Genomic DNA, 27,371 nt, shown 5'->3' with positions numbered 1-27,371 from the left:
AGAACTGTTTTCTTTCTTTTTTATATTTGTGACTTTTGTTTATGATTGTCTTTTTCTTTTGTATGTTGCGGCTATTTCTTTTTCTTTCTCTTAATTCCGGTAAATTGGAAAGGATTGTGGTCTACAAAATAATTTGTAATATCCCTTATATTTATTGCCCCCCTCTCCCTCTTTTATTTTGAAAAACAGCTATTTTGTATTCTTATTGACAAAAGTTGAAAACAGAAAATTTCGCCCCTTTGATTTTTTAACAAGAAATTTATGCCTTCATGAATAAACAGAAAAGAAAATATTCCTCCCCACATTTTCATGAATTGACCCCCCTGTTCCTGCAGCCTATTCTTTTTCAGGTTTTCCATTCTTGAAGGATATTTTTGCTTAGAATCTTAGTTTTTTCTGAATTCCCATAGTCAAAATACCACCAACGAAATCTGTCTGTCTCATTACTAATTTATCCCATTTTTAGTATAATCAGTTCAAAGTACGTATCTTGAATGAAAAAGTCAAGTCACCAACCACCACTGTGTATCGATGTGGCCCCCTCATTGATCTGTGTATGGGCCCCCATGTGAGGCATACTGGAAAAATTAAGGCATTCAACATCACAAAGAACTCATCTTCTTATTGGGAAGGTAAGCAAGAAGCAGAATCTCTGCAGAGAGTGTACGGAATTTCGTTTCCTGATTCCAAGCAGCTAAAGGAATGGAAGAAGTTACAAGAAGAAGCAGCCAAACGAGATCATAGGAAACTTGGAAGGGTAAGATTTGCTAAATTCCTTCTCATTTACAAAACCCTATTTACGAAAAAAATTAACTAAACAAAATAATAATAATAAGAAAAGCTAAAAAAATTATAATAAAAAAACTCAAATAAAAATAAACTAAAAACTATTGAAGCTATTGTTCTCGTCAGCATGTTGTTTAGAACTTTTAAAAAACAACTATTTACATCAGTTTTTCTTTTATTTTCAAAAATAACCACCAAAAATTTTTTGTTCAAAATCAAAACTTACTATTTTTTGTTTTAGATTAAAAATACATTAATTTGACTATCTAAAAGTTGACTTTATCATACTTTTGTACGCGGAATGCAAAGATTTAATTGGATTGGTCTCTTTTACGCATAGTATTTGTGCAACAAAATTAAAGGTTTTTATTTTTCCAAAAAAATAAAATAAAGCAAATAGTTTTGGGAAAAAAAACGCATGTATAGATCTAATAGACTTAAATTTTTAAATAAACATACAAAGCTGGGTAAAAATTCTCAAAACAATAAAATGTTTTGTTGTTAAAATTAAAAAGCAATTAAAATGTGTTTTTGGGCACGGCCTCGCTAAAGCTGTAATGAAACAAAAATGTTGGACATTTTCATATGCAAAGTTTAATTGTCAATCAATTATTTTGAAGCAAAAAATCTGTTTAAATTTTTTTTTTTATATGAAGAATATATATGTTATTAGATAAATGTCCAAATTGAGCTAGATAGACTTCATAAGTTTCAAAATTTCATACAGTATCTATCACTTAACGGCCAGAATCTGTTTCGTCTGTTTGTTCATTTTCATAGATTTTCTTAATATCATGTCTAATTGTCATTCAAGTATTTTGACCCCAAAATCTAAGATAATTTTTTAGAATTTTTGTACGAACATACAGAATGTTTTTTATTATTTGCTATATTTTAATGCGGCATTGGTCAAACTTTAATATTCAAAACTTTATGTATTATTTATGTTTCAACGGCAGAATATTTTTCATATGTTTGGTCATTTTTTATAAATTTTCATATACCATGTCTAATTATCATTCAAGTATTTTGACCCTAAAAGCTAAGAAATAAAATTACGATTTTCGTACGAGTATACAGAATCCTGTGTTTATTTAGGATAGCTGATTATGGAATTTGTTAAACTTAAAAAATTCAAAGCCACACACGCTATTATATTGATTTATTCATAACCTCATAATCTATTTTATTTTATAATTCAGTTCATAAATTCAAAACATTATTTAGTAATTAACGGCTAAAATCTTTTAGTCAACTTGGGATGTTCTTGTGTGTCTTGAAGTGTGATTCGGGGTGTCCCTTCCCCAAACCCCAAATTTGCCTGGATTTCTCGGCATTTTTTAATCAAATAAATTTTTCTTACGCGCCTGTTAATAAAAAAATTTCTTTTCTTCTTTCTTTTTATGACTAAGGGCTATATTTCTTTCATGAGTCCAGACTCAAAAATTAACTAGCCTGCAAAAATCTTACCTGGTTTTCTCGGTACTTCTTATCAAATAAATTGTTTCTTCATTATTGCCCTTCCTCTCTCCCCCACCAAAAAAGAATACGTACATACCTGTTAATACTTTCTTCTTGTCTTCTTAGGAGCAAGAGTTGTATTTCTTTCATGAACTGAGTCCAGGCTCCTGCTTTTTCACCCCTCACGGAGCATTTATTTACAATACTCTGATTCAGTTCATTAGAAGTGAGTATGAGAAGCGGGGGTTTGAGGAGGTGGTAACTCCCAACATTTATAGTTCCAAGTTATGGCAAACGTCTGGGCATTGGGAACACTATGCTGACAATATGTTCTCCTTTGATGTTGAGAAAGACAAATTTGCTTTGAAGCCAATGAACTGTCCTTCCCATTGGTAAGATAAGTTTTTATTATATAAGTTTATTATATATATTGTATTAAATATATGATTATATTAATCATTCGTAGATTTTATATTAAAACACCATTTGATAGATTTTTATTAAAATACAGATTTTTGTATTAAAACATGTAGATTTTTTATTAAAAGACAGAAACCATTTGTTTTGGCAAACTCAAATATTGGAGGAATTTGCCAATATTGGTAAAATATAGTTAATGCTAAGTTTTAACTATTGAAAAAAAATTGAAGTCTACACAGATATCATTTGGTAGATTTTTATTAAAAACAGATTTTTTATTAAAAAATGTAGATTTTTTTATTAAAACACAGACATCATTTGTTTTGGCAAGCTCAAATATAGAAGGAAATTTGCCAATATTTTGGCAATAATGGCAAAATATAGTTAATGCTACAGTTTTAATTTTTGAAAAAAAAATTTAATTTTGAAAAAAAAAATAATTCCACACACAGACATCGTTTGATAGAATTTTATTAAAAAACAGATTTTGTACTAAAACATGTAGATTTTTTATTAAAACACAGACATTTGTTTTTGTATGCTCAAATATAGGAGGAAGTTTGCCAATACTGGCAAAATATAGTTAATGTTACAGTTTTAGTTTTTGATAAAGAAGAAAATGGATTGAGTTTTGGACAAACAAACGTTCAGATGGGGACAAGTCCACTTATCAGACAGTGAAAACAGATACTTAAGTCGGGATATTTCGACCACATATACAACAATCGTCATCAGCAGAAATAATAAAGTATTAAAATTAAAACTAAAATATTTCCACACAATAAAATAATATTTTGCGGTTCATTCACTAGATCTGTCTGAGAGATTTCAATAACTGGGTTCATGCAAAGTCTTGAGTTGTAAATTTTCTTCTTTAAGATTGCCTAAATAAAAGCTGAATTTCAAATGAAGGTTTCACTGTCTAATAAATGGACTTATTCCCATTTGAAACGTTTATTTTTTCGTCATACAAAGGCCGTGTAATCTAGTAAAAAATACCTAATGTAAGGTATGTAGGTATATAATTTAAGGTATTATGTCTTAAAGTATGTGAGGTATGTAGGTATATAATGTAAGGTATTACGTCGTAAAGTATGTAAGGTATGTAGGTATATAATGTAAGGTATTACATCATAAAGTATGTAGGTATATAATGTAAGGTATTACGTCGTAAAGTATGTAAGGTATGTAGGTACATAATTTAAGGTATTACGTCGTAAAGTATGTGAGGTATGTAGGTATATAATGTAAGGTATTACGTTGTAAAGTATGTAGCTATATAATGTAAGGTATTAAGCGTCGAAAAGTATGTAAGGTATGTAGGTATATAATGTAAGGTATTACGTCGTAAAGTATGTAAGTATGTAAGGTATATAGGTATATAATGTAAGGTATTACGTCATAAAGTGTGTAAGTATGTAAGTATATAAGGTATATAGGTATATAATGTAAGGTATTACGTCGTAAAGTATGTAAGTATGTAAGGTATATAGGTATATAATGTAAGGTATTACGTCGTAAAGTGTGTAAGTATGTAAGGTATATAGGTATATAATGTAAGGTATTACGTCGTAAAGTATGTAAGGTATGTAGGTATATAATGTAAGGTATTACGTAGAAAAGGGATCAAGTTTTACAATATGCAGGACCAACAAGAGGGGATTTAGTACCAAGAGGCTCTAGAGTTCACTCGTTTGGAATTTTCAAAAATCAGCTCAAGAGTTCTCTAGAGGCTCTAGAGTTCACTCGTTTGCCATTTTTAAAACTCAGCTCAAGAGTTCTCTAGAGGCTCAAGATAGCTCAAGAGTTTTCTTAAATTAAAATATAAAATGAATATTTAAAGTATGAAATAAGGCATTGATTAGTTTAAATTTAATTGACTTTTTTATTATTAGACTTATTATTACTATTATTATTAAAATTATTATTATTATTACAGGGGCTTGTATAATAGCTGTTTTTGTCCTAGGCACTGGGTGGGGGTTACAGTATCGTTAAATTATAAATGTGAGCATCGACCAAGGGTTGGTGTCTTCTCTTGTTGCTTGAGTTTTTTGTATTATTGTGTTAATTTAATGAAGTGAATTCTTTTGTTTATTTGTTTTAAATTTACAGTGTTATTTAGCCTCCATATTACGGGCCATGAAGCCTTTTATAGCCATTGATATAGTGTACTTGTAAATATGTGCAATAATAATAATAGAAGGGTCACTGTCACATTTACACAAAAGTATTGGAGAGAAAGACAATTCTCCTTTGGAGTATCAGGTGATTTTTTTGAGAGGTTGAGGTTGAGACTCTGTCATGGGTATACTTGTTTACACTGTATTTAGTTCTTCTTTTTTATTATCATTAGAGGACGAGAAATCCTTTCGTTGTGTTTACGTGTCTTAAAAAAAAAAAAAATTCTCGAACTAAGGACAGTGAAAATGAAATGTGAGTTTTGGTATTGGTTGAATCCTTTTCAATTGGTTCCTAATTGGTTCCTAATTGGTAATTGGTTCCTAATTTCAATTGGCTCCTAATTGGTTGGTTCCTAATTCTACGAATGGAAATACATCTTAGAAGACTAGGAAAAATTGGGAATTCATTTTTCATGGTTGTAGGAATCACAATGAACCATGGTCAATAGTAACTGTAAGTTTAAAAGCCTGCTTTTGAAGAAAAAAACAGTATCTGTTGATAGGAATTTTCATTTAAATGTGATTCAAGAACGGAAACAGTTGTTTGGATTTATTTTAGTTGTAAAATTTTGTTGTAAAAACAAATTTCTGGGAAATATTGCTTTACCTCCCCCCCCCCAAAAAAAATGGCGACTGATCGAAATGAAAGTGCACCTTTAAGAAAAAACCTTCGAGTGGAGTTATTTTAGCACTCCATGTCGTAAGTGAAGGAACATTATTTTTAGATTTTTCTTTTGAAAAAAAGGTGCAGCAGTGACGTGTCTCTTTTTTTTTGAAAAATTTGTCTGAGCTTTTCGGAATATTTAAGTTATATGCTACAAGTTATCAATATTTTGGCTGCTGAAGGATTATTGAAAGTCATATACTTTAGTCTTTTAGTTTATGCATGCTACCTCAAGGATTTTTCTGCTTCTAAGAGAAATAAGACTCTAAATTCTAAGTCTTTTATTTTCTGATGGTTACTTAAGGATTTTCTGCTTACAATTGTAGTGAGCAGGATATGTGTCATAGGTGAGCAGGAATCGTGAAGCTTATTCGTCTTCAGTGACAAGGGTTTACGCTGTGATTGTTTTACTTCTTTACGATTAGATGATTACGATTAGGTATTTGTTTCGAAAAATTGCTATCACCAGCTCCTAAGGCATGAATTTGAATTTTTGGGCTAATTGAGTTGTAGCTTTCCTTTGAAAGTGTACTTGTCTTTGGGAATCAAGGGCTGGTAATGTTTAAATTTGTATGGGCGAAAAGCGCTACTAGATTTAGTTTATTGTTTTCACGGTTCAGTGTTCTACTACTACTACTAACGACTCACCGCAGCACCAAGCCGCCTGAGGCCAACATAGCTACGCATGTTCCTCCTCCATACTTATCTGTTCAAATCTATTCCATCTTAGCCGCCTTTCTCGGTTAAGAAAATGAGATATTGTCCTAAATAAGTAATTTTGAAACAACAAAAAAAAAATTAGAAAATCACATTTTTCATATATGAATATACCTGAGTCCAAGAATAAATTTTTTTTTTTAATTTGATGTTTTTAATTGTTTTGATCAAAGGGCTATAATCCTAAAGGATTTATTATAGAAAAATTATCCTTTAGGATATATATAACTACATCCGGAAGGATATATTTTAAACGTAAAATTAATCTCACTTGAATATTGAGAAATAGCGACAAAATATTAAACAAAGTAAATTGCCCTAGGTATGTTCTTTGTAATAAGCCCGGGGGGCCCCCCAGGTAACGGAATAATCAGGAATAAATTTTTTAAAAACCTCTGCTCCAAGTTAAGCTCTTATAAACCGAAAAGTGATTTGAGGAGGTGATAAATGTGAATGTGTGTAGAAAGTTTCTTGCTTATATGAGTTATCAAATAACGCAGGATTCCCTGTTAGGTGTTTTCCCATTGGAAAGTTTGAATTTCCTGTAAAATGAAATTTTCGGATTTTTCTTTCTTGGGATTCTATTCTTTTTTTGTGCCAATTGAGGACGCTCTTTATCTAATGTACGTTTACTGCGAAAGTTTTTTAGTTCATTTTTCTGATCTTTTTAATCCTCTTCATCGTAACGCTCCTTCTGTCTGAATGGGTATGGTATTAAAAAGTTACCAAAACTTAAATTTCAACTAGTTCTTATCCTTTCTGTATGAAGTTTTTCGGGAAATTTTCTCTTTACTTTTTTTCTTTGCTTTGCGATTTCTCCCTCTTTTTTCTCTTTCACTCTATATCTCTCTCCATCATCTTTTTACCCGTGTCCTCCTCTGTCTCTTCATTTCCTCTTTCCGCATACCACCCTCTCTCTATTTCTTCCTCTTTTTCACGGTCTCCCTTTCCCGTGTTTATTTTATTTTTCTCTTTGTTGTGCTATTTCTCCCCCCTTTTCTCCTTTCACGCTATATTTCTGTCGCTCTTCTCTTCTCCCGTCTCTCAGTCTCTCTTATCATTCGCTATCTTTCTCTCCCTCACTCTCTCTCTTTCTCTATACTCTCTATTAATCTCCCTTATTTTGTATTGATTAATCATTCAGTTTATTTTTTTTTCTTTGCCTTGTTATTCCTTTCTCCTTTTCCCTTCTCTGTATCCTTCTTTCTTCTTCTTCCTCTCTCAATGTCTATACATTAATTATTGCGTTCGCTTTTTTCTTCTTCCTTGTTATTTGTCCCTTCTTTACCCCTTAAGAATCATATCTATCATTTTCTTCTCTCTCTCTCTCTCTCTCTCTCTCTTTCTTTCTTTCTTTGTTTCTTTATTTCTTTCTTTCTCTTTTCCTCTCTCTCATTGTATATACATTAATCCTTTTCTTTACCTTTTAGCCTAATTTTTGATCACAGACCAAGAAGTTGGAGGGAGCTGCCTTTGCGCCTAGCCGATTTTGGAGTACTTCATAGAAATGAGCTGTCTGGTGCGCTCACGGGCCTCACTCGTGTTCGACGTTTCCAGCAAGACGATGCGCACATTTTCTGTACCATGGATCAAATTCGAAGTGAGATTAAGGGGGCTCTAGAATTCTTGAAGTATGTCTACTCCGTTTTTGGTTTCACGTTTCAGCTCAAGCTGTCCACTAGGCCAGAGAAATTCTTAGGCAAGATAGAGACTTGGAATGAAGCTGAAAAGGTAAGTCATCATCATGTTCTGGGGATTTATAGGTGGCCTATAATTATATTATTATTGATAATTATATTATACTATGGTGATTTATATTGACCAGCTGAATCGAGGCTGCCAACTGAATCTTCACTCAGTTGACTACTGCGTATTTAATTGCAGATCCATAATTGTGGGAATTTTTGGGGGGAACACAAAAGACAGAATTTCTTTGAAAAAAAAAAATAATAACAGGTGAGAATTTAGTGAGCCCAAAAAATTTGAAAATTTGGAATTTACTCAGCCAAAAAAAAAAGAGAATTAGTTCGGCAAAAAAAAAAAAAAAAAAAATCAAAACTTTCAGAAAAAGGTGGAAAATTCAGAATTCATTCATCGAAATATAATAAGTGAGAATTAATCCTTTAAAAAATGAAGTGAAAATTTTATTAGGAAAAAGGGAAACCATAATAAACAAAAATGGAAAAGTGAAGTAAAAAGTTAATTAGGGAAAAGAGAAAAATATAATAAACAAAATTTGAAAAGTGAGAATTTATGTTGTAAGAATAAAATTGAAAATTTCACTAGGAAAAAGGGAATACTTAATTAGTGAAATGGAAAAGTGAGAATTTCCGCTACAAAAAATAAAAGATGTGAATTTATTTGGCAATAAACGAAGAACTTAGAATTTACTTAGCAAAACTAAAAACGAATTAATTAATAATGTTAAAAATCATTTTGAAAAACACTAGATTTGAAAAGTCAGCTTTTAATTAGCACGGGCTATAACAGCAGTCTTTCTAATAATTAAAATTTAATATAAATAATATACAATATCTGAAATTTAATTTCTAATAACTGAAAGACGAACATATTCAAAAAAGTTTAAAACATTTAGTAAGACAAGGAACTTTACAAAACAAAAGAAACCAAAAACTTCTTTGTTTATTTTTCTATATATATAGCATAGATAGATAATATATTCACAATATAAATATATATATATATATCTTATATATATATAAATTATAACGAAAGACAGAATATATCGGCTCCGCATTTGGAAACCTTTGTCAACAGGAAAGAAACAAATAAAAAATAAATACTATCTTAAAAAATTAACCCGCACAAAAAAAGATGAGAAAAAGCACACACGCTAGGCCTGTACAAAAACAAAAACAAAAATCACATTTCTGGGACTCGCTCAAGTGTATAAGATCTGGCGTCGACTCTTTTGTGGACTTTATTAATTTATTTACTTCCCCAAATTTCAAGAATATAGAAAACCTATAAATAAAGTTGAATAAACACTTACAAATCAAAACAAGCATTCTAAATAAAGGGGTATGTATGCAGTATTTTCACATTTACAATGAAAAATCACCAACTTTAATTTTTGACTAAGCTCTGCATAAGATTCGGCTCAACTCTCTATTTCATCTACCGTAGCTTCCTTCCCTTGTCCCTCTTAGACTCCAATTCCCCTGCAAAGTGGCTGTGAAAGATCCAAAACTGGAACCGGTTTAGTCCAGGTCGCACCGCTATTCGGAAAGCTTTGTCTTGCGATTTTTTTTCGTGTTCTTAATGGTTTTTAGCTATTGTGTTCTGATAACTTAGGTATTCGTTACAAACTTTTCGCTGTAATTGCAACTTTCATGTATATGGCCTCAGACACCTTAAGTTTCGACCATAAACCAATCGACTTCAATCTCTAGTGCTTCTACTGTCGCCAAATTGCAATCGTTCTACAGTCGCCAATTTGCAATCGATTCACAATCGGAAAATTGCAATTGATCTACAACTGCCAATTTGCAATCGATCTACAATCGTCAGTTTGCAATCGATCTCCAATCGTCAGTTTGCAATCGATCTACAATTGCCAAATCGTATTCGATCTACAATTGCCAAATTGCAATCGATCCACAATCGCCAAATTGCTATCGATCTACAATCGCCAAATTACAATCGATCTACAATCGCGAAATTGTAATCGATCTACAATCGCGAAATTGCAATCGATCTACAATCGCGAAATTGTATTCGATCTACAATCGCCAAATTGCAAACGTTGTACAATAGCGAATTTGCACTTGATCTACAATCACCAAATTGCAATCGATTTACAATCATTAAATTGCATTCAATCTCAAAAAATTGCACAATTAAATTGCACAATCGCCAAATTGCAATCGATCTATAATCACCAAAATCGCAATTGTCATAGAACTGCATCACAATCTCAGAATGGATCACAACTCAATGCAATATGTAAGTGAGTTATGGAAACTGATGCCACAATCAAAGTCAACTAATCAAAACCAATCAACTAATCAAACCAATGCCCAATTCAGGAAAAGCTGCTTGAAAATTAGTGTTCATCTTCGGCAAAAAATAGTTAAAGCCAATTACTCGTCGGTCTAAAAATTCAGAACCAATTAAAAGATGATAGATAATTATAACCACACTTATATTCCCGGATAGAAAATGATGGTGAAACTTTAAGCGGTGATCGAATAACTCAATGAAAAAAAAATACAGTGAAGAGACGGATTCTTGTCAAATGTAATAATAAATGAGTTGAAAGTTTCCTATTTGGATTAAAATTACTCTCTAAATAAAAAAAAGTTTAATGCAAAAAGGGAAAAATAAGGTTCTGTTATATTCTTTTGTTTGAGTTGCTTAGATTTGGATCTATAGAATTAATTAATGTGTAAACTATGATGATCATCAAATATCAACAAGCAAATGGCTGCTCTATTGCTTTCTTATATAGTTTTCGTTTTTGTTGTTTTATTATTCTGCTTTATTGCTTAACTATTGTCAAATTTGTTCTGTACTTTCTGTAGAAAACGAAGTTCTCTGAAGTCTCCCCGGGAATTTGGGGATAGTGGGAGCTCTTTCTATAAGATATAAGGTGTTGTAGGTTAAAAATGCTAATATACTGCTAATTCTTAGTCAAATTTGTCAAACTCACAATTAGTCAAATAGTCAAACTCACAATTAGTTAAACTCACATTGTATGCATCTGTTGAACCTTCGCTTGAAGGAATTAAATAGATGGTTTTAAAACAATGACGTGTTCATGGAAATGGTTGTAGTAGATGTAGAGTGCCTTGTTTTTCAAGTTTCAAATAGTCAAACTCACAATTAGTCAAATAGTCAAACTCACAATTAGCTAAACTCACATTGTATGCATCTGTTGAACCTTCGATTGAAGGAATTAAATATATGGTTTTAAAACAATGACGTGTTCATGGAAATGGTTGTAGTAGATGTAGTGTGCCTTGTTTTTCAAGTTTCAAATAGTCAAACTCACAATTAGTCAAATAGTCAAACTCACAATTAGTTAAACTCACATTGTATGCATCTGTTGAACCTTCGCTTGAAGGAATTAAATAGATGGTTTTAAAACAATGACGTGTTCATGGAAATGGTTGTAGTAGATGTAGAGTGCCTTGTTTTTCAAGTTTCAAATAGTCAAACTCACAATTAGTCAAATAGTCAAACTCACAATTAGTTAAACTCACATTGTATGCATCTGTTGAACCTTCGCTTGAAGGAATTAAATAGATGGTTTTAAAACAATGACGTGTTCATGGAAATGGTTGTAGTAGATGTAGAGTGCCTTGTTTTTCAAGTTTCAAATAGTCAAACTCACAATTAGTCAAATAGTCAAACTCACAATTAGTTATACTCCCATTGTATGCATCTGTTGAACCTTCGCTTGAAGGAATTAAATAGATGGTTTTAAAACAATGACGTGTTCATGGAAATGGTTGTAGTAGATGTAGAGTGCCTTGTTTTTCAAGTTTCAAATAGTCAAACTCACAATTAGTCAAATAGTCAAACTCACAATTAGTTAAACTCACGTTGTATGCATCTGTTGAACCTTCGCTTGAAGGAATTAAATAGATGGTTTTAAAACAATGACCTGATCATGGAGATGGTTGTAGATAGATGTAGAGTGCCTTGTTTTTCAAGTTTCAAATAGTCAAACTCACAATTAGTCAAGCTCACATTGTATGCATCTGTTGAACCTCCGCTTGAAGGAATTAAATAGATGGTTTTAAAACAATGACGTGTTCATGGAGATGGTTGTAGATAGATGTAGAGTGCCTTGTTTTTCAAGTTTCAAATAGTCAAACTCACAATTAGTCAAGCTCACATTGTATGTATCTGTTGAACCTCCGCTTGAAGGAATTAAATAGATGGTTTCAAAACAATGACGTGATCATGGAGATGGTTGTAGATAGATGTAGAGTGCCTAGTTTTTCAAGTTACCCAATTACTAATGACTTTTATACCAAGATAAACGTCTGTAGATTAAGATTCAGAAATAGATTCTGTAAAGTTTAGATCCAAAGAAAAGATATATTCTGTAAACTTCTGTCAACCTGTCAGTGGTGTTGATTTTTTAAATCCATGGGAGGCAATTTTATTCATTTTTCAGTTTTTTTCACCGAAAGTACCAAAAAAGGCTATTTTTCAATTTGTTCAATGAAATAAGGCTATCAGGGGAGGGCGAGATGAGAATCCCCGGAAAATCCTAATCCAAAACTTGGGAAATTATGGTTTTGAACCAAGTGGACACAGACGAAGTCCAATATCTTCCTGAGGGTCTCTTGGGAGAAGGGCTTATACGCAAATGAGGGTCCTTTAAAAACATCTGGGCTCTACAAATCCTGCTAGTTTTTCCAATAACTTCCGGTTTTGTCGATCTAATAGTTGTTTTTATTTTGGACGGTCAAGATGCCTTTGATATACTTTGTATGTATGTATCAATTTATTGCCCATTATATGCTTAAAATACAACACTGATGGAGTATAAAGAAAGAAAAGGGAAATAAACAAATAAATGTTGACAAATACAAACGATACCAAAACAAAGAAGAACCGCCAGGAAAAGAAAAAGAACAAAAATACAAATAAGGGCAATTATATGGAAGACCAGACACATTGTCAACGAAGGACAATTTCAGAGGTGCTTTCACCAATAATCTACCTCCGATGTCTCATTTCTTTTCTGCACCGAGGACACTGAACTAGCAACTCCATACCGCGAGGATAGAGAGATATTGTTAGTCTAGAGAGGCAGCCGTAGCAAATATTTTGCATACTTGTAGAAACACTTCCGTATATCCCAAATATCTGAAGCAGTAAGAAGAGACCAAAATGATGTAAGGGCGAGTAGATACGGAACAGCAAATTCATTATAAATGCTAGTTAAGATGCGGCGGTTAAATTTAAACTTTGACGCAACTAGTAAACCGTACGCATTTCTAGATTTTCTGTCTAAAAAATTCTTTCAAAAGTTGACGCGTGGCTTAAAGATTTGACCCAATTGGCACACCAAGATACGTCATCTTGTGCTTTAATAACATGTTCACCTAACTGAACATTTGCCGGGCAATCTGAATGGTGATTGAACACCAGGAGCTCAGTCTTACTCTCATTAAATCAAAGACCGATACGTTTATACTCCCTATCGAGAATTCGAAAAATTTTCTCAATTCTAAAGGCTGTTCTATTAATACCAAGGATGTCATCAGCATAGTTAGCTAGCGAAACATCAATACCTTTAAATATACTTTAGAACGTTCTGTCAGAACGTTCTAAAGTTGCACAGTTGCACAAGTTTGTGCAACAAAGTTGTACAAGTCTGTCTGGTCAGAACGTTCTGTCGTTGCACAATGACAGTATTATTAAATAGTATCATTTATTGCTTTTAAACTTAGTGACCTGTCAACCCTGTATTTTAGTTTTTATAGTTTACTATATCCGTTTTTTCATAAATATATTTCCTATTGTATTAGCAACTTGCTGAAAGTTTGGATGAATTTGGAGAAGCATGGAAAGAAGATCCCGGTGATGGTGCTTTCTATGGGCCAAAAATCGATATTACGATTATGGATGCACTGAAGAGGCCACACCAGTGTGCCACTATTCAGCTTGATTTCCAGTTGCCAATCCGGTTTAACTTAAGCTATATTGCGTAAGTTTTTTGTTTTTTGTTTTTTCCCCATTCTTCTTTGTTGTTTGTCTCTTTAGCTGCTTTTTAGTGGTTAGTTTGAAGTAGTTATTCAGCTTGGTTCGACTGGAATACTCACCACTATTCAGTTTGATTTCCAGTTGTCAATCCGGTTTTATCCAAGCTATATTGTGTAATTTTTTTTCCCATTCTTCTTTATGGTTTTCCTCTCTGGCTGCTTTTTAGTAGTTAATTTGAAGTAGTTATTCAGCTTGATTCAACTGGAATACTCACCACCATTCAGCTTGATTTCCTTTTTTTCCCATTCTTCTTTGTGGTTTTCCTATCTGGCTGCTTTCTAGTAGTTAATTTGAAGTAGTTATTCAGCTTGATTCAACTGGAATACTCACCACCATTCAGCTTGATTTCCTTTTTTTCCCATTCTTCTTTGTGGTTTTCCTATCTGGCTGCTTTTTAGTAGTTAATTTGAAGTAGTTATTCAGCTTGATTCAACTGGAATACTCACCACCATTCAGCTTGATTTCCTTTTTTTCCCATTCTTCTTTGTGGTTTTCCTCTCTGGCTGCTTTTTAGTAGTTAATTTGAAGTAGTTATTCAGCTTGATTCAACTGGAATACTCACCACCATTCAGCTTGATTTCCTTTTTTTTCCATTCTTCTTTGTGGTTTTCCTATCTGGCTGCTTTTTAGTAGTTAATTTGAAGTAGTTATTCAGCTTGATTCAACTTGAATACTCACCACTATTCAGCTTGATTTCCAGTTGTCAATCCGGTTTTATCCAAGCTATATTGTGTAATTTTTTTGTTTTGTTTTATTTCCCATTCTTCTTTGTGGTTTTCCTCTTTGGCTGCTTTTTAGTGGTTAATTTGAAGTAGATATTCAGCTTGATTCAACTGGAGTACTCACCCCTATTCAGCTTGATTTCCAGTTGCCAATTCGGTTTAATCTAAGCTATATCGTGTATGTTTTTTTTTTATTTTGTTTTCTATTTCCCATTCTTCTTTGTGGCTGTCCTCTTTGGCTGCTTTTCAGTGGCCAATTTGAAGTAGTTATTCAGCTTAATTCATCTGGAATGCTCACCACTATTCAGCTTGATTTCCAGTTGTTGATCTGGTTTTATCCAAGCTATATTTTGTTCGTTTTTTTCTTTATTTTCTAACCTTCTTTCTGTCTTGGGTCCTTTAAGACTAAATCTTTGATTATATCTTAAATCCAAAAGCTTGGATATGCAGCATGCGATTTAAGATGGCTGCATCACAACCCCTTACTTATTACTCAATTAACATACTTAGTAAGGCGACCATATTCAAGTGGCTCCTGGCCCAAACTGACCAGCGACGGCCAAACGGCTATCTAGCTATCATTCAATCACCAGAGGTAATAGACAAGCCTCTAATTTATTGTCAAACTGATAGTTCGTATTGTAGATAATAATAAGAATAAACTAATATGGAACGATACAGTTTTCCGTCTTGCCGCCTGAGTAGCAATGCGATCAAAATCCAATTCCACACTGAATGAATGCTGCAATGTCCTTTTATTTTACCTCGCACCTGACATTTCTTCTGTGGGAATCTCATAGCTTGACGGCGTAAACTCATTCTTCTTTACATCTGCTTTTCCTCTGTAGCTGGATTTCAGTTATTAACTTGTTGTAGATGTGCTGGAATCCTGCCAATCACGTGAACACTTAACTAAAAAGACTAGGTATAAAGATTAAGGCTTTCAACGAAATTAGAAGCATTTATATATCAATTGATGTTACCACTGCAATTTATACAATTGCTATCATCTGTTATTTCCAGTTTATTTTCAACTCTTAATCCGGTTTATTTTAAGTTATATTGCTTTTTTTTATAGTTTGTTTATTTCCCAGTCTTCTTTCTACTTTTCCTCTTTGGCTACTTATCAATAATAAATTTGACATGGGTATGAATGAATCGTAGCGAGTCACATGAACCTTGAACTGAAAATCCTAGGCTTAAAGATATTAATAAACAAATTAAAAATGATGCTATAGAGGAGTTTTTCTTTGTCTTATTTCCTTTGTTAGCCCGTATAGCGTCTTCAGCGTAGAAAAAAATCATTAAAATAATATAAATAAAAATGCATATAAACTGAAACAGACAGAATAACTAAAGTTTTAATGCTGCTCCTTACTTCCAGTTGAAAAAAATTTTCATATTTATTTTTTCATTGTTTTATTTTAAATAATGCTAGAAAATCCTGAGCTCCCTTCATGGAAATTTTCTTCTCCCATGACAAATTCCTCGATGGAAAGTTCCCCCATCATATTCCCCTCTTGTCAACCTCTCCCCCCAACCAAAAAATCCCCCTGAAAACGTTTGTACACTTCCCAATAAGCATTACTATATGTAAGCACTGGTCAAAATTTGTAACTTGTTGCCCCTCCCACGGGGACTGTGGGGGACTAAGTCGTCCCCAAAGAAATAGTCATAAGGTTTTTGGACTACGCTGAATAAAATGGCTATCTCAGAATTTTGATCCGTTGACTTTGGGAAAATAATTAGCGTAGGAGGGGGTCTAGGTGCCCTCCAATTTTTTTGGTCACTCAAAAAGGGCATTAGAACTTTTCTTTTCCGTTAGAATGAGCCCTCTCGCAAGATTCTAGGACCAATGGGTCGATGCGATCACCCCTGGAAAAAAAAAAACAAAACAAACAAACAAATAAATACGCATCAGCGATCTGCCTTCTGGCAAAAAATACAAAATTCCACATTTTTGTAGATAGGAGCTTGAAACATCTACAACAGGGTTCTCTGATACGCTTCGATAAGATTCTATGACATTTAGGGGGTGTTTTCCCCTATTTTCTAAAATAAGGCAAATTTTCTCAGGCTCGCAACTTTTGATGGTTAAGACTAAACTTGACGAAACTTGTATATTTAAAATCAGCATTAAAATGAGATTCTTTTGATGTAGTTATTGGTATCAAAATTCCATTTTTTAGAGTTTTTGTTACTATTGAGCCGGGTCGCTCCTTACTACAGTTCGTTACCACGAACTGTTTGATCCTTGGGAAGAGAAAGGAGCAGTTTAATTTATATTTTAACAGTTTAATTGATTGAGTTTGCTTAATAAACTAATAATGCTTTCATCATTAATTCTCTCCTTTCTTTATCCATTAGAGAATCTGGCGAGAAAACACCCCCGGTGATTATTCACAGGGCGATTCTCGGCTCTGTCGAAAGAATGATAGCTGTTTTAACTGAATCTTATGCTGGCAAATGGCCCTTCTGGCTCTCTCCGAGACAGTGTGTTGTTGTTCCTGTTGGCCCCCCTTTTGACGATTACGCTGTTGAGGTTAGTTTGAATTCAAGTTCTTGATTATTGCTAGAGATAATAACCTCACTGTTAACGTAATGTCTTATTTGGGGAAACATGCTTGGAGCCTCTGAATTAGCCTCAGTTCTTTTCAGATCTTTCTTAACTTTTGAATTAGTTAATATATCGTTTTTTAAACACAGGCTAGAGAAAGTATTTCTCAAAAATCATGATATTCAGAAGCTTTTCGAGTCTTTGATTGGTTAAGAATTTCGTATAGACGGTCTAGAGAAATTTTAGAAGGTGGTACTATTCGAATATAAATATAAAAGATTAACTTTCTAACTTGCGATTCATGAACTAAATGATTGGTTTATAATTCACGAGATTGGAACATGTGAAGCCAAGGTACAGCTATTAACGTGGGCTATATCCCCCTGCCCCTAGATTTGGAAAAATATCTTTTTTGAGGTGTTTTCTCTAAAAATGTCTGTTTTGGCATCTTTATTGAAAAAATGGTTTCAACTTACATTTTGGAAAAAAACCATTTTGTCTGCTCTCCCCTAAAGTTTCGTCAATTGACTCCGCTGTTGTATGGGTTTAGTTTTGACTGATGCTGGCTTTAATCTCGATGTTAGTAAAATCTCATTCTTTAAATTATTTTTTTGCCACACAATACTTCTTGAAGTTTTTCCAAACGAATGTTGAATTACTGATCGTTTTATTGACACACGATGGGTTAAAGTAAAAACATAATTCTGTATTACATAAATAAAACACAAATGAGTTTTTAACGTGTTGAAATTTTTTTAGCGATTTTGCTTCTTTTTTTCTCAGTTGCTTTGTTTTTGGTATCATTTTTTTCTTCTTTGTTATGTCGCCATGACTACTCGCTAGAGTATTAGAGTATATTAGTGTAAATTTTTTTTTTTGATAATTTCGTTTGGAAAATCGAAAGATCCCCCCTCCCAGCTATTTTGCCCTCACCCCTAGGTTTTTTTTAGTTTGACGCCACTGTCCTTTGAGCTCGATTAGTTTTTTTTTCTTTTATTTTTAAAGACAAAAAAAAATATATGCCGCAAAAGGAAAAATAAATCCTTTGATGCTTGGGTACGGGGATATGATAGCTCATAATTAGTGCTATGAATTATTTAATATTCTAATACTAAATATGTATTCTAATACTAGAATTTTATACTAATTAAAAAAAAAATTTAAATGCTAAAATTTTTAGTATTCAAATACTCGATTGATTTTGATCCGTTGATTTTTGAATTAAAATGGAATAGTTGTGGGCATCAAGTCATGGCTAATTGTAGAAGAAGCCAAGACAGATAGTCCAATCGAGTGAGAAGAAAACTTGCCATTAAGTCCCCCTTATTAGGATTGTATAAAAAGGAGGTTAGTTCATTTGTTAATAGATATGCCTATCTATTAACCGTCCATATATCCAATAATACGTTTTTTCCATGGCGTTTATATGAGATGAAGTTTTACGCAATCATGTGGAATTTCTTTAGAATGGATGAAGGCAGTGCGTAGCCATGTTGGCTACAGGCGGCTTGCTGCTGCGGTGATTGGTTAGTAGTACAATTGATAATAAAAAAATTTATCAGCAAATTCTCAATTGAATTTGATTTATTCTGTAAATCGAATTTTTTTCTGTTTTCGTAAACAAAATCAAAATTATGTAAAAAGCTTATAAAAGTATTTATAAGCAATTTGATTTATTCTGTAAAACAAAGACGATAATGCTTTATACAAGAATATGTATTTGAGTAAATCCAAAAAGTTATCCTCTCTTTTCTGTAACAATTTTTGCTTGTTTCATTTATTTTTAGCTTTTTTCTCTATTTATTTTTTTGTAGATACCTTTCTTTATCTATAGTATTGTTATCCTTCCAGGTTGCCAGGAGGATAAAGAGCGCCGGTTTCAGATGCCATGCGGACACGGATTCAGGAGACACGATGAACAAGAAAATCAGGAATGCCCAGCTAAGTCAACACAACTTCATCCTTGGTAAGGATTCACAACCTTTTCTTTGTGAAGAAAAGTATCAAAATAAGCCGGCTTTGTTGGATCATTTTCTAGTAGCTGAATGCCGCCAGTCATTCATAGAATTCCAATTGATGGAAAATTAAATACAAAAAAAAATCAACATGAAAACAGCAAAAAAATTTTAAAAACGAAATTAAAAACAAAAAATGGCAACATCTGCGAAAATAATGGAAGTTGTGGTTTGAATTTTAACTTAGAAAAAAAAAATTAAAACTGGATTGATAGAAATGAATAATTCTTTTATTAAGGAAAATATTTTGCTAAAGTGTATATGAAAAGATTGCGAAACATTTGAAAAGATATAAATAAAAATCAGACAACTTTATTGTCTCTCTCGCTAGCAATATAAAAAAATGCCGCTAGCCCTCTACATGGTCCCCTGTCAAGTTCTCTATAAAGTTTTAAATTAATAAGTTAACCAACACTGTAGCTTCCGAACATTTTGTTGAAATTACAACTCTGAAAAAAAATGTATATATAATATTAGCTGAGGTAGGTTGAAAGGAGATTGAGGAAGGAGGGATTTTGAGGACTGAGGTTGAGAGGAAGGTTGGAATGTTTAGGATACGTTTTACAGATGAAGGATGACAAAGGGATTACTTCCTGCAGGACCAGGCGTTTTTGTCTCCCCCGGTGTCTGAACAAAGCCTCTGTATAAGGGTCTCCCTGAATGGCCGGTCTTCTGCCAATCCTTCGGCTTACTTTAGCCAGTGCTTGACCCGTTTTTCTAGCCGAATATGCGGAAACCTATGTTCCTATTTAATTGCACAGTTACTTTTGAATAATAATGACAATTATGTAATGACACCTTTTATGTCCCTATTCAAGGACAGGGGTATTCTCAGGGCCGTACCCAGAATTTTCGTTTGGGAGGTTATACAAAAAACAATTCTCATGGACTTTGTCTAAGTGTCAACCGTGGAGACCAGTCCGCCCCTTGTGAACGTGGACACGGCCACCATGCATACCGTAACTGGGACAAAACCAAGAAAATCCCCGTGAGAATTTAGCTGCTCTACATTGGAAACTTCCGCAGTTTCGGCGACAGGCCCCGAAAAGCACTTTCGTGTACTTTTTCGACAATGGACAGTTGAAGAATATCCCCACAAGCGGCAATCAGACCATTCTGAAACTTTGGTGAAACATACGTGGCATTTGCTGCTGCTCGGTTTCAGTTTCTGACGATTTTTCTGAACCTGCGCTGCCCTTGCTGTGTATCTGGTGGACAATGTTACCGTGCCTTTTCTCTGCAACAGAAATAAAGTTGTCTTCGGTTAAAGCATATTTTTTATAAAACTGTGTTTGTCGGTGACTTTGTGTAGTATTCAATTGCATCCTTCCAGTTCCTGAAGGGTTTGCTTACAAGTGCTTGTGGCTGCCTTTGCTAGCTGTTTCGGACGAAAAAAGAAAACAGAATCGACAAAAAGCACCGTCCTCAGATGGCGAATAGGACATCCAGCTGTTGTCCCAGCATATTCAATATCTGGAGTCCAAGGACTCCTTCAGCAGACGAAGTTCAGACGCTATGTGGAGTGACGACAATTTGTGGACAAACCATCCGATATCGTTTGGAACCAAATAAGATTGGGTAATAGAGTGCTGCGAAGTGACTGCATCGAGTGGACTGAAATGTGAATCAATAGTAGCATCGTCCTGTTTAACTGGAGCATCAGTAACCGCTTCCGTGTTATTTAAGCCCGCAGGGGTAGATGAACAATCTGCAGACGACCCGCCAACGTCACTATTAGAAACATCTAATCTTGTTTGCTTGGGTGCAAAATAACGATGTTGTATCACATTTCCTTGTCATTTTTCAAATCCCTCTTCACTTAATAAAGTCAAAAACTAAAGTGAAAACAAACTTTAATGTGACCCTTTTATGTTTCCTGCTTCCTGTTCCACAATTACAAGTTCCACAATGTATGACCCTCTTACAAAAACATATGGTATATGTTTTTTCATACTTCTAGTGTAGAAGCTGGATTCTTTTCAAAGAATCACCTGAATTATTTTTTATTCATATTTAACGAAAGGTAAACACAGATTTTTAACAAACAGAATTGAGAATTTAATAGTCATTGAAAATAGCAGTTATAATGAATAATTAATTATTCATTATATATTAATTAATTATTGTATTATTGTTTTAATTAATAAAAATTCAATAAATAGACTATATAGTCATCTCAAATAAACTCATTCTCAATAGATTATTATAATAAATGCAATTACAATTAATTAAAAATAAATCATACAAATAACGGTTCAAATAGGGATAAATTCTTTTATTAGGCATTGAAAAACTATGACAAAAACTCTAGATATTTCGATTATATACACTGACAGTGCATCTGCTGATGACGATCACTATATATGTGATCGACTTGAGTTTTTGCCATTGTTTTTCACTGTCTAATAAAAGAATTTATCCTTATTTGAACTGTTATTCGTACGCCATGGAAAGGCAGCGTGGTCTTCGAAAATACCTAAAAATAAATCATTTTTATTTTAGCGAAGAAGATTATTTCAGTAACTTTTGTGTGTTTTCTCTTTGCGAGCAGAAAACACCTTATGTACAAACCCTATAGACAAGTGTGTATTCTCCTGATGAGCCCTTGTGTTGGGTTGTTCCCTCTGAATTATTTGTCTTTTTTTTACTGATTTTAATAAATGATAAATGACGACTTATACTTACGACACGATTGCCTGTCCATGGATCATTCTTTATGGTTGATTGTGTATGGCTATGCTGTTTGACCTATGTGATTGTATGGATGCGTAGGATTAAGGCCTCATTCAAGTGATGATCTATATTAATCACTAATGTAGGAAAACAGTCTTCCTTTTCTCCTTCTGTCTTTTTTTTATGCGTGTTTGTGCTGTTGCATTGGTGATTTCTTTTTCATTATAGAACTTGGAAAAAAAATTATTAGAGAATAAAAGATTGCAAAGTGCTTTAACAGCACCGAAAATTACGTTCATTCTATTGAGCAATATTCACAAGTAAGTCTAGAAAGACTTCCGTTCCTAAACGTGTATGTGTGTCTATGCACTTGTTTAAGTATGAAATCAGCCAGGCATATTTGTGAACGCCCCGTTTAAGCCCATATAATTAATGTTGTGTAAAAGAGGCTTCATACTTTTTAGATTATTGAATACTAGACAAAATTATATTATCTAGAAACTCTGGACGAATTTTACTTGTGAACGAGGAAGGATTCTAGAGTTTGAACATGCAAATCTGACTAAACATGCAGTTGTTCGCCGCTTTAGTAACGTGTTCATTGAAAAATTCAAAAATTTGATTTTTTTTCTAATTTACAATTTGTTGATTGATATTTACATTTTGTCCTTAGTTGTCGGGGAACGAGAGAAAGCATCTGGGACTGTCAACATTCGTACACGAGATAACATAGTCCATGGTGAGCAATCAGTTGACGAAGTCATTAATAGATTCAACCGATTAGCCAAGGAAAGAGTTAAAGACAGCGAAGTACAGTTTTAACTATGTCTGTGTATTTATATTTTTTTTTTTTATATTTAAGAAAGGCTATAAGTGAATAAATAAGAAAGAGGTCTACTTGTATTTGGAAATAAATTAGGATATTTTGTTATTCATAACATAAATTAGGATATTTTGTTTTATATACATACTACTTACTTGTACTTGTACTTGGGTCACGTTCGAGTCTTGTCCAGGCCCATCGTGGCATCCAGAATTTGTCGACATGCGTCTCTCCATTGCTCTCTTTCAAGTGCGATTGGCTCGATCAACTGGATCCATTGTCTATTCCATCGGTGCCCGTGCTTCTTGAAACCTCCCATTGGCTCGAGGTCGGCTCTAACTGTTGATAACCATGTCTTTTTTTGTCCTCCAGGCTTCTTCTTCCAGTGCGCAAGGGGTTGGCATTTCAAGCACTGTTTGCTGAACGAGTCATCCGGTCGGCGCAGTGTATGCCCGAACCATCGTAGACGTCTCGCTTTGACAACATCAGAGACAAGTGGTATATCACCACATCTTCTTCTGATGACATCGTTACGGACGCGGTCAGAGAGACGCAGGCCAAGAATACAGCGAAGACACTTGTGGTGGAAGACATTCAGGTTATTAGCTTCCCCAGCTCTGAGGGGCCACGTTTCGCAACCATAAAGAAGCACAGAGAGGACCAAAGCGTTATATATCCGGAGTTTTGTTCGAAGGGAGATTTCATTTCGTAGCCAGAGGCACTTCCGAAGCTGGATGAATGCTGCCCAAGCTGCGGAGATGCGGCTTTGTATTTCGCTTAGAGCTTCACCCTTGGGATTTATTAGGGAACCTAGATATTTGAAATTCTGGACGTCCTCGATTGGGATGCCATTCAATGTGATTCGAGTTTCATCTGGCCCAGAGGTGCGCATCGATTTTGTTTTCGATTGGCTGATCTTTAGTCCAGTAGCAAGGGATCTAGCAGCAATGTCGTCTATCATGAGCTGTGCTTCTATTATCGACTCAGCCAAGATATCCACATCATCAGCGTAATCAAGATCTGTTATTGATAGTGCTGGACTGATTGTCGCACCTTTGTATTTGTCAAGAGTCTTCATGATCTGGTCAATGATAAAGTTAGATAAAATAGGCGATAAGGCACAACCCTGTCGCACTCCTTTGTCAATTGATATTTCTTTTGAGATTTCTCCGTCAGCTCTTATAAATGCCCTCGTTCCCACGTAATACGCCTTAATTAGACGGACTATCTTTTCGGGCACTCCATCATCCCTCATTGCATCCCAGATGGCAATTCTCTTTACCGAGTCAAAAGCCGTTACAAAGTCGATAAAGACTTGTATTGTTTCCTGCTGGTGTATAAGGCGGTGTTCCAGGATCTGTCTCAGGCTAAAAATATGATCGCAGCATCCCATACCAGGTCTGAATCCTGCTTGATTTGGCCTCGTCCGATCATTTCTAATATTTCTGAACCTATTTAATACTATTATTGTGAAAACTTTTGCAGAAATGGGTATCAGGGAAATTCCTCTACAATTTTTACAATTGGCTCGATCCCCTTTCTTAAATACAGGAATTATTATAGAGGTCCTCCACTCCAATCATTGACTTCCAGCGACGATAAACGAGTAAATAGTCAATTTGGGCACGGGTTCTACCATCTCGGGATCTCCAAGTGTAAGTGTGGCAAGGTTTGTGTTTAAACCATGTATTAGCCACACTGAGATTATTCAGCATAGCAAACATGAGAAGTCTAACTCCGTTAATGCACCGGTCGCCCAACCCGTGGTTGCCAATGGCCCATTCAGAATCGTTTAGTCTCGTGCCAATCCTGGCATTGAAGTCACCACCGATCACGAGGATGTCCTTACGAGGAATTTTATTCATATTCAGTTGGAGGTCAGCATAGAATTTGTCTTTCAAGTGGTCAGGGGCGTCACGAATAGGGGCATATACAGATAGTATTGTCAGGTTATTACTCTGACCTTTTAAACGGGCCATCACAATTCTGTCAGACACTGCTTCACAGTCAAGGAGTCCCGATGCGATCTTGGGTGTCATGATTATTCCCACTCCTGCGAGGCCGGATTCATCCATTGGGCCAGAATTGAATAGTATGGCCTTTTTACCCGAAGGGGCTATTAGGTCAAGTGTCGTTTGTCCATTTAATCTTGTCTCTAATCTTGTATATAAATAAAATTCTTCAGCTACGAAGGCTTGCGTTAGTGAACATTTGATGGAACAGAGGTTCCAGCAGCCGATATTCAGGCCATGTCTTCTTGATAGTATGGTAGCTAGTTCACTTTTCGACGAGGTCGCCAGCCTCGACGCATCGCTTAATGCCGGGAATGCCGTAGCCAAATTCGCTCTCATATTAGACATATTCAACATAATTCTGGATGTTTCTTGGTTATGATTAACCGCAGGGGCCCCAGTCCTACGGGTCACCCGGAGCACGTTGGCCGTCACTTCGCTTGGCGTGAAGCTAGATGACGTTTACACCCTCTCACCGCTATGAGGTGTGCTGGCGGGTTTGCTCTACTGCCTAGGGACGGAAGGGGGGAGCATCCTTGCTTGCAACGCCACCACCGCCGTGGCAATTTGCAAGCTTAGCTTCCACCTTTGCTCCCACCTAGAATCAGCCTTCAGGAGAGGCTTTACTTCAGGATGTATATAGGCTTTATTTCATATAAAGACGACCTGCTTTCCGTGTAGCCCTAGGCGGTTGGCCAAAAAGGACAATCTTCGGTAATCTGTCATCCTTCATCCGTAGAACGTAGCCTAGCCATCTCAACCTTTCTTTCATTATAGCCCCAGAAAGCGGGATTGAACCACACTTTTCGTACAACCTACTGTTTGAAATACGGTCAGTCAGCCGGGTACCCAGAACAATCCGTAGGCAATTTCTCTGGAAAACATCTAGTAAATTTTCAGCTGCTTTTCAGAGTGTCCATACTTCAGAGCCATATTTGACCACTGTCATCACTGTAGCTTCCAATATTCTAATCTTGGTATGTAGACTTATCTTTCTATTCTTCCAAACTTTTTTTAACTGTGAAAAAACACCCTGAGCTTTAGCTATTCTACTTTTAACATCTTCACTGCTACCACCATCTTTACTAATAATACTACCAAGGTAACTGAAGTTCCAACCTGATCAATCTTTTCGTTACCTAGTGTCACCTGTTCATCTTCACTTATTCCTAGCCTTAGTGACTTAGTCTTCTTAACATTAATTTTCAAGCCTATTTTAGCACCCTGAACTCGTAAAACCTCTAAAAATTCATTCATTTTGCTCACACTTTCATCTAATATGCTTAAATCATCAGCATAATCTAAGTCCAGGAGCGTTCTTCCTCCCCATTTGATTCCATGGTCTCCAATTGCCTTTCCTGTGCTCCTTAAGACGAAGTCCATCAAAATGATCCATATAAAGGGGGATAGAACACAACCCTGCTTAACTCCTGATTTAATACAAAACCAGTTGCTAACCTCATTTCCTACCTTAACCGCAGCAGTATTATTCTCGTACATAGCGCAAATCACTTTAATGTATTTTTCTGGTATACCATATAACGATAAGACCTTTGTTAACGCTGTTCTATCAACAGAATCGAAAGCTTGCTCATAATCGCTAAAACTAAGGACCAAAGGTGTTTGACAACGAAGGGACTTCTCAATTATTAACCTAAGAGTGAAAACATGGTCGACACATCCTCTACCTTTTCTAAAACCGCATTGTTCTTCCCTTAAAACTTTGTCTACAGCATGTCTCAGTCTAAAAAGTATCATATTACTCAGTAATTTGCTACCTACAGAGACCAGACTAATGCCTCGATAATTACGACACTCACTCTTGTCACCTTTCTTATACAGTGGTTTAATGAAGGTTTTCCTAAAATCATTGGGTACTTCCCCTTTTTCAAAAATCATGTTCATAATCTTCAGTAGCTTATTCCTAACCTCAGAGCCACCATATTTAAGAAACTCATTAATCATACTATCAACACCTGGGGCCTTATTATTTTTTAATCCTTTTAGTACTGTCGCTAATTCTTCCTCACTAAACAAATCTTCCTTCACATCCAAGGTATCACAAACTTTTTCATTTTCATCTATATCTTTTCCTGCAACTGTATCTCGGTTTAGCACATTCTCAAAATGTTCCACCCATCTTTCTTTAACTTTTTCCTTATCACTAATTGTGGCCCCATTTCTATCTTTAACTGGGACTAGTCCGGACTGGCTACTCCCTTTCAATTTATTAACATGCCAGTATAATATTTTACTATTATGCCGTCTAGCCGCATCTTCTAGATCCTCAGCAATTTTATCCATCGCCTCCACTTCACATCTCCTTAGTTCATATTTTAATGCTTTCTCCACTTTCTTTACATTCCTTTTGTTTTCATACGACCTATCACTCAGATAATTCTTATACAAACCCCTTCTACTCTCTATTAAACCTAAAGCTTTTTCACTAATATTCCTAGTTGCAGTCTTAGCACTCTTCCCTAGGACACCATCAGCAACTTCACAAATTGTTTTTCTGAAATTATTCCATCCATCTTCCACGTTGTCAAATTTTAAACCTTCAAGTTTAGTACTCAACTGTTCCTGGAATTT

General features: G+C 34.6%; 1 protein-coding gene and 1 long non-coding RNA gene across 5 annotated transcripts in view; one reads left to right on the top strand and one right to left on the bottom strand.

The window, feature by feature from the left end:
* The window catches only part of LOC136035190 (threonine--tRNA ligase 1, cytoplasmic-like), a 62,847-nt gene extending 40,006 nt beyond the window's left edge, over nt 1–22,841 (top strand). For all 4 annotated transcript variants that reach the window (XM_065716771.1, XM_065716772.1, XM_065716775.1 and 1 more), the window contains 7 exons: nt 467–757; nt 2,374–2,639; nt 7,662–7,962; nt 13,743–13,921; nt 17,067–17,241; nt 19,108–19,222; nt 22,618–22,841. In XM_065716771.1, coding sequence (XP_065572843.1) covers nt 467–757; nt 2,374–2,639; nt 7,662–7,962; nt 13,743–13,921; nt 17,067–17,241; nt 19,108–19,222; nt 22,618–22,766 — 1,476 coding nt within the window. In that variant the 3' untranslated portion in view covers nt 22,767–22,841. The remainder of the gene's footprint in view (nt 1–466; nt 758–2,373; nt 2,640–7,661; nt 7,963–13,742; nt 13,922–17,066; nt 17,242–19,107; nt 19,223–22,617) is intronic.
* Nucleotides 1–27,371, bottom strand: part of LOC136035192 (uncharacterized) — a 181,436-nt gene that overhangs the window by 6,778 nt on the left and 147,287 nt on the right. The gene's annotated exons all lie outside the window — the stretch shown is intronic.

This window comes from Artemia franciscana, chromosome 14 (assembly GCF_032884065.1).
Source record: "Artemia franciscana chromosome 14, ASM3288406v1, whole genome shotgun sequence".
Lineage (NCBI taxonomy): Eukaryota > Metazoa > Arthropoda > Branchiopoda > Anostraca > Artemiidae > Artemia > Artemia franciscana.
This window is presented reverse-complemented; position numbering and strand designations above follow the sequence as displayed.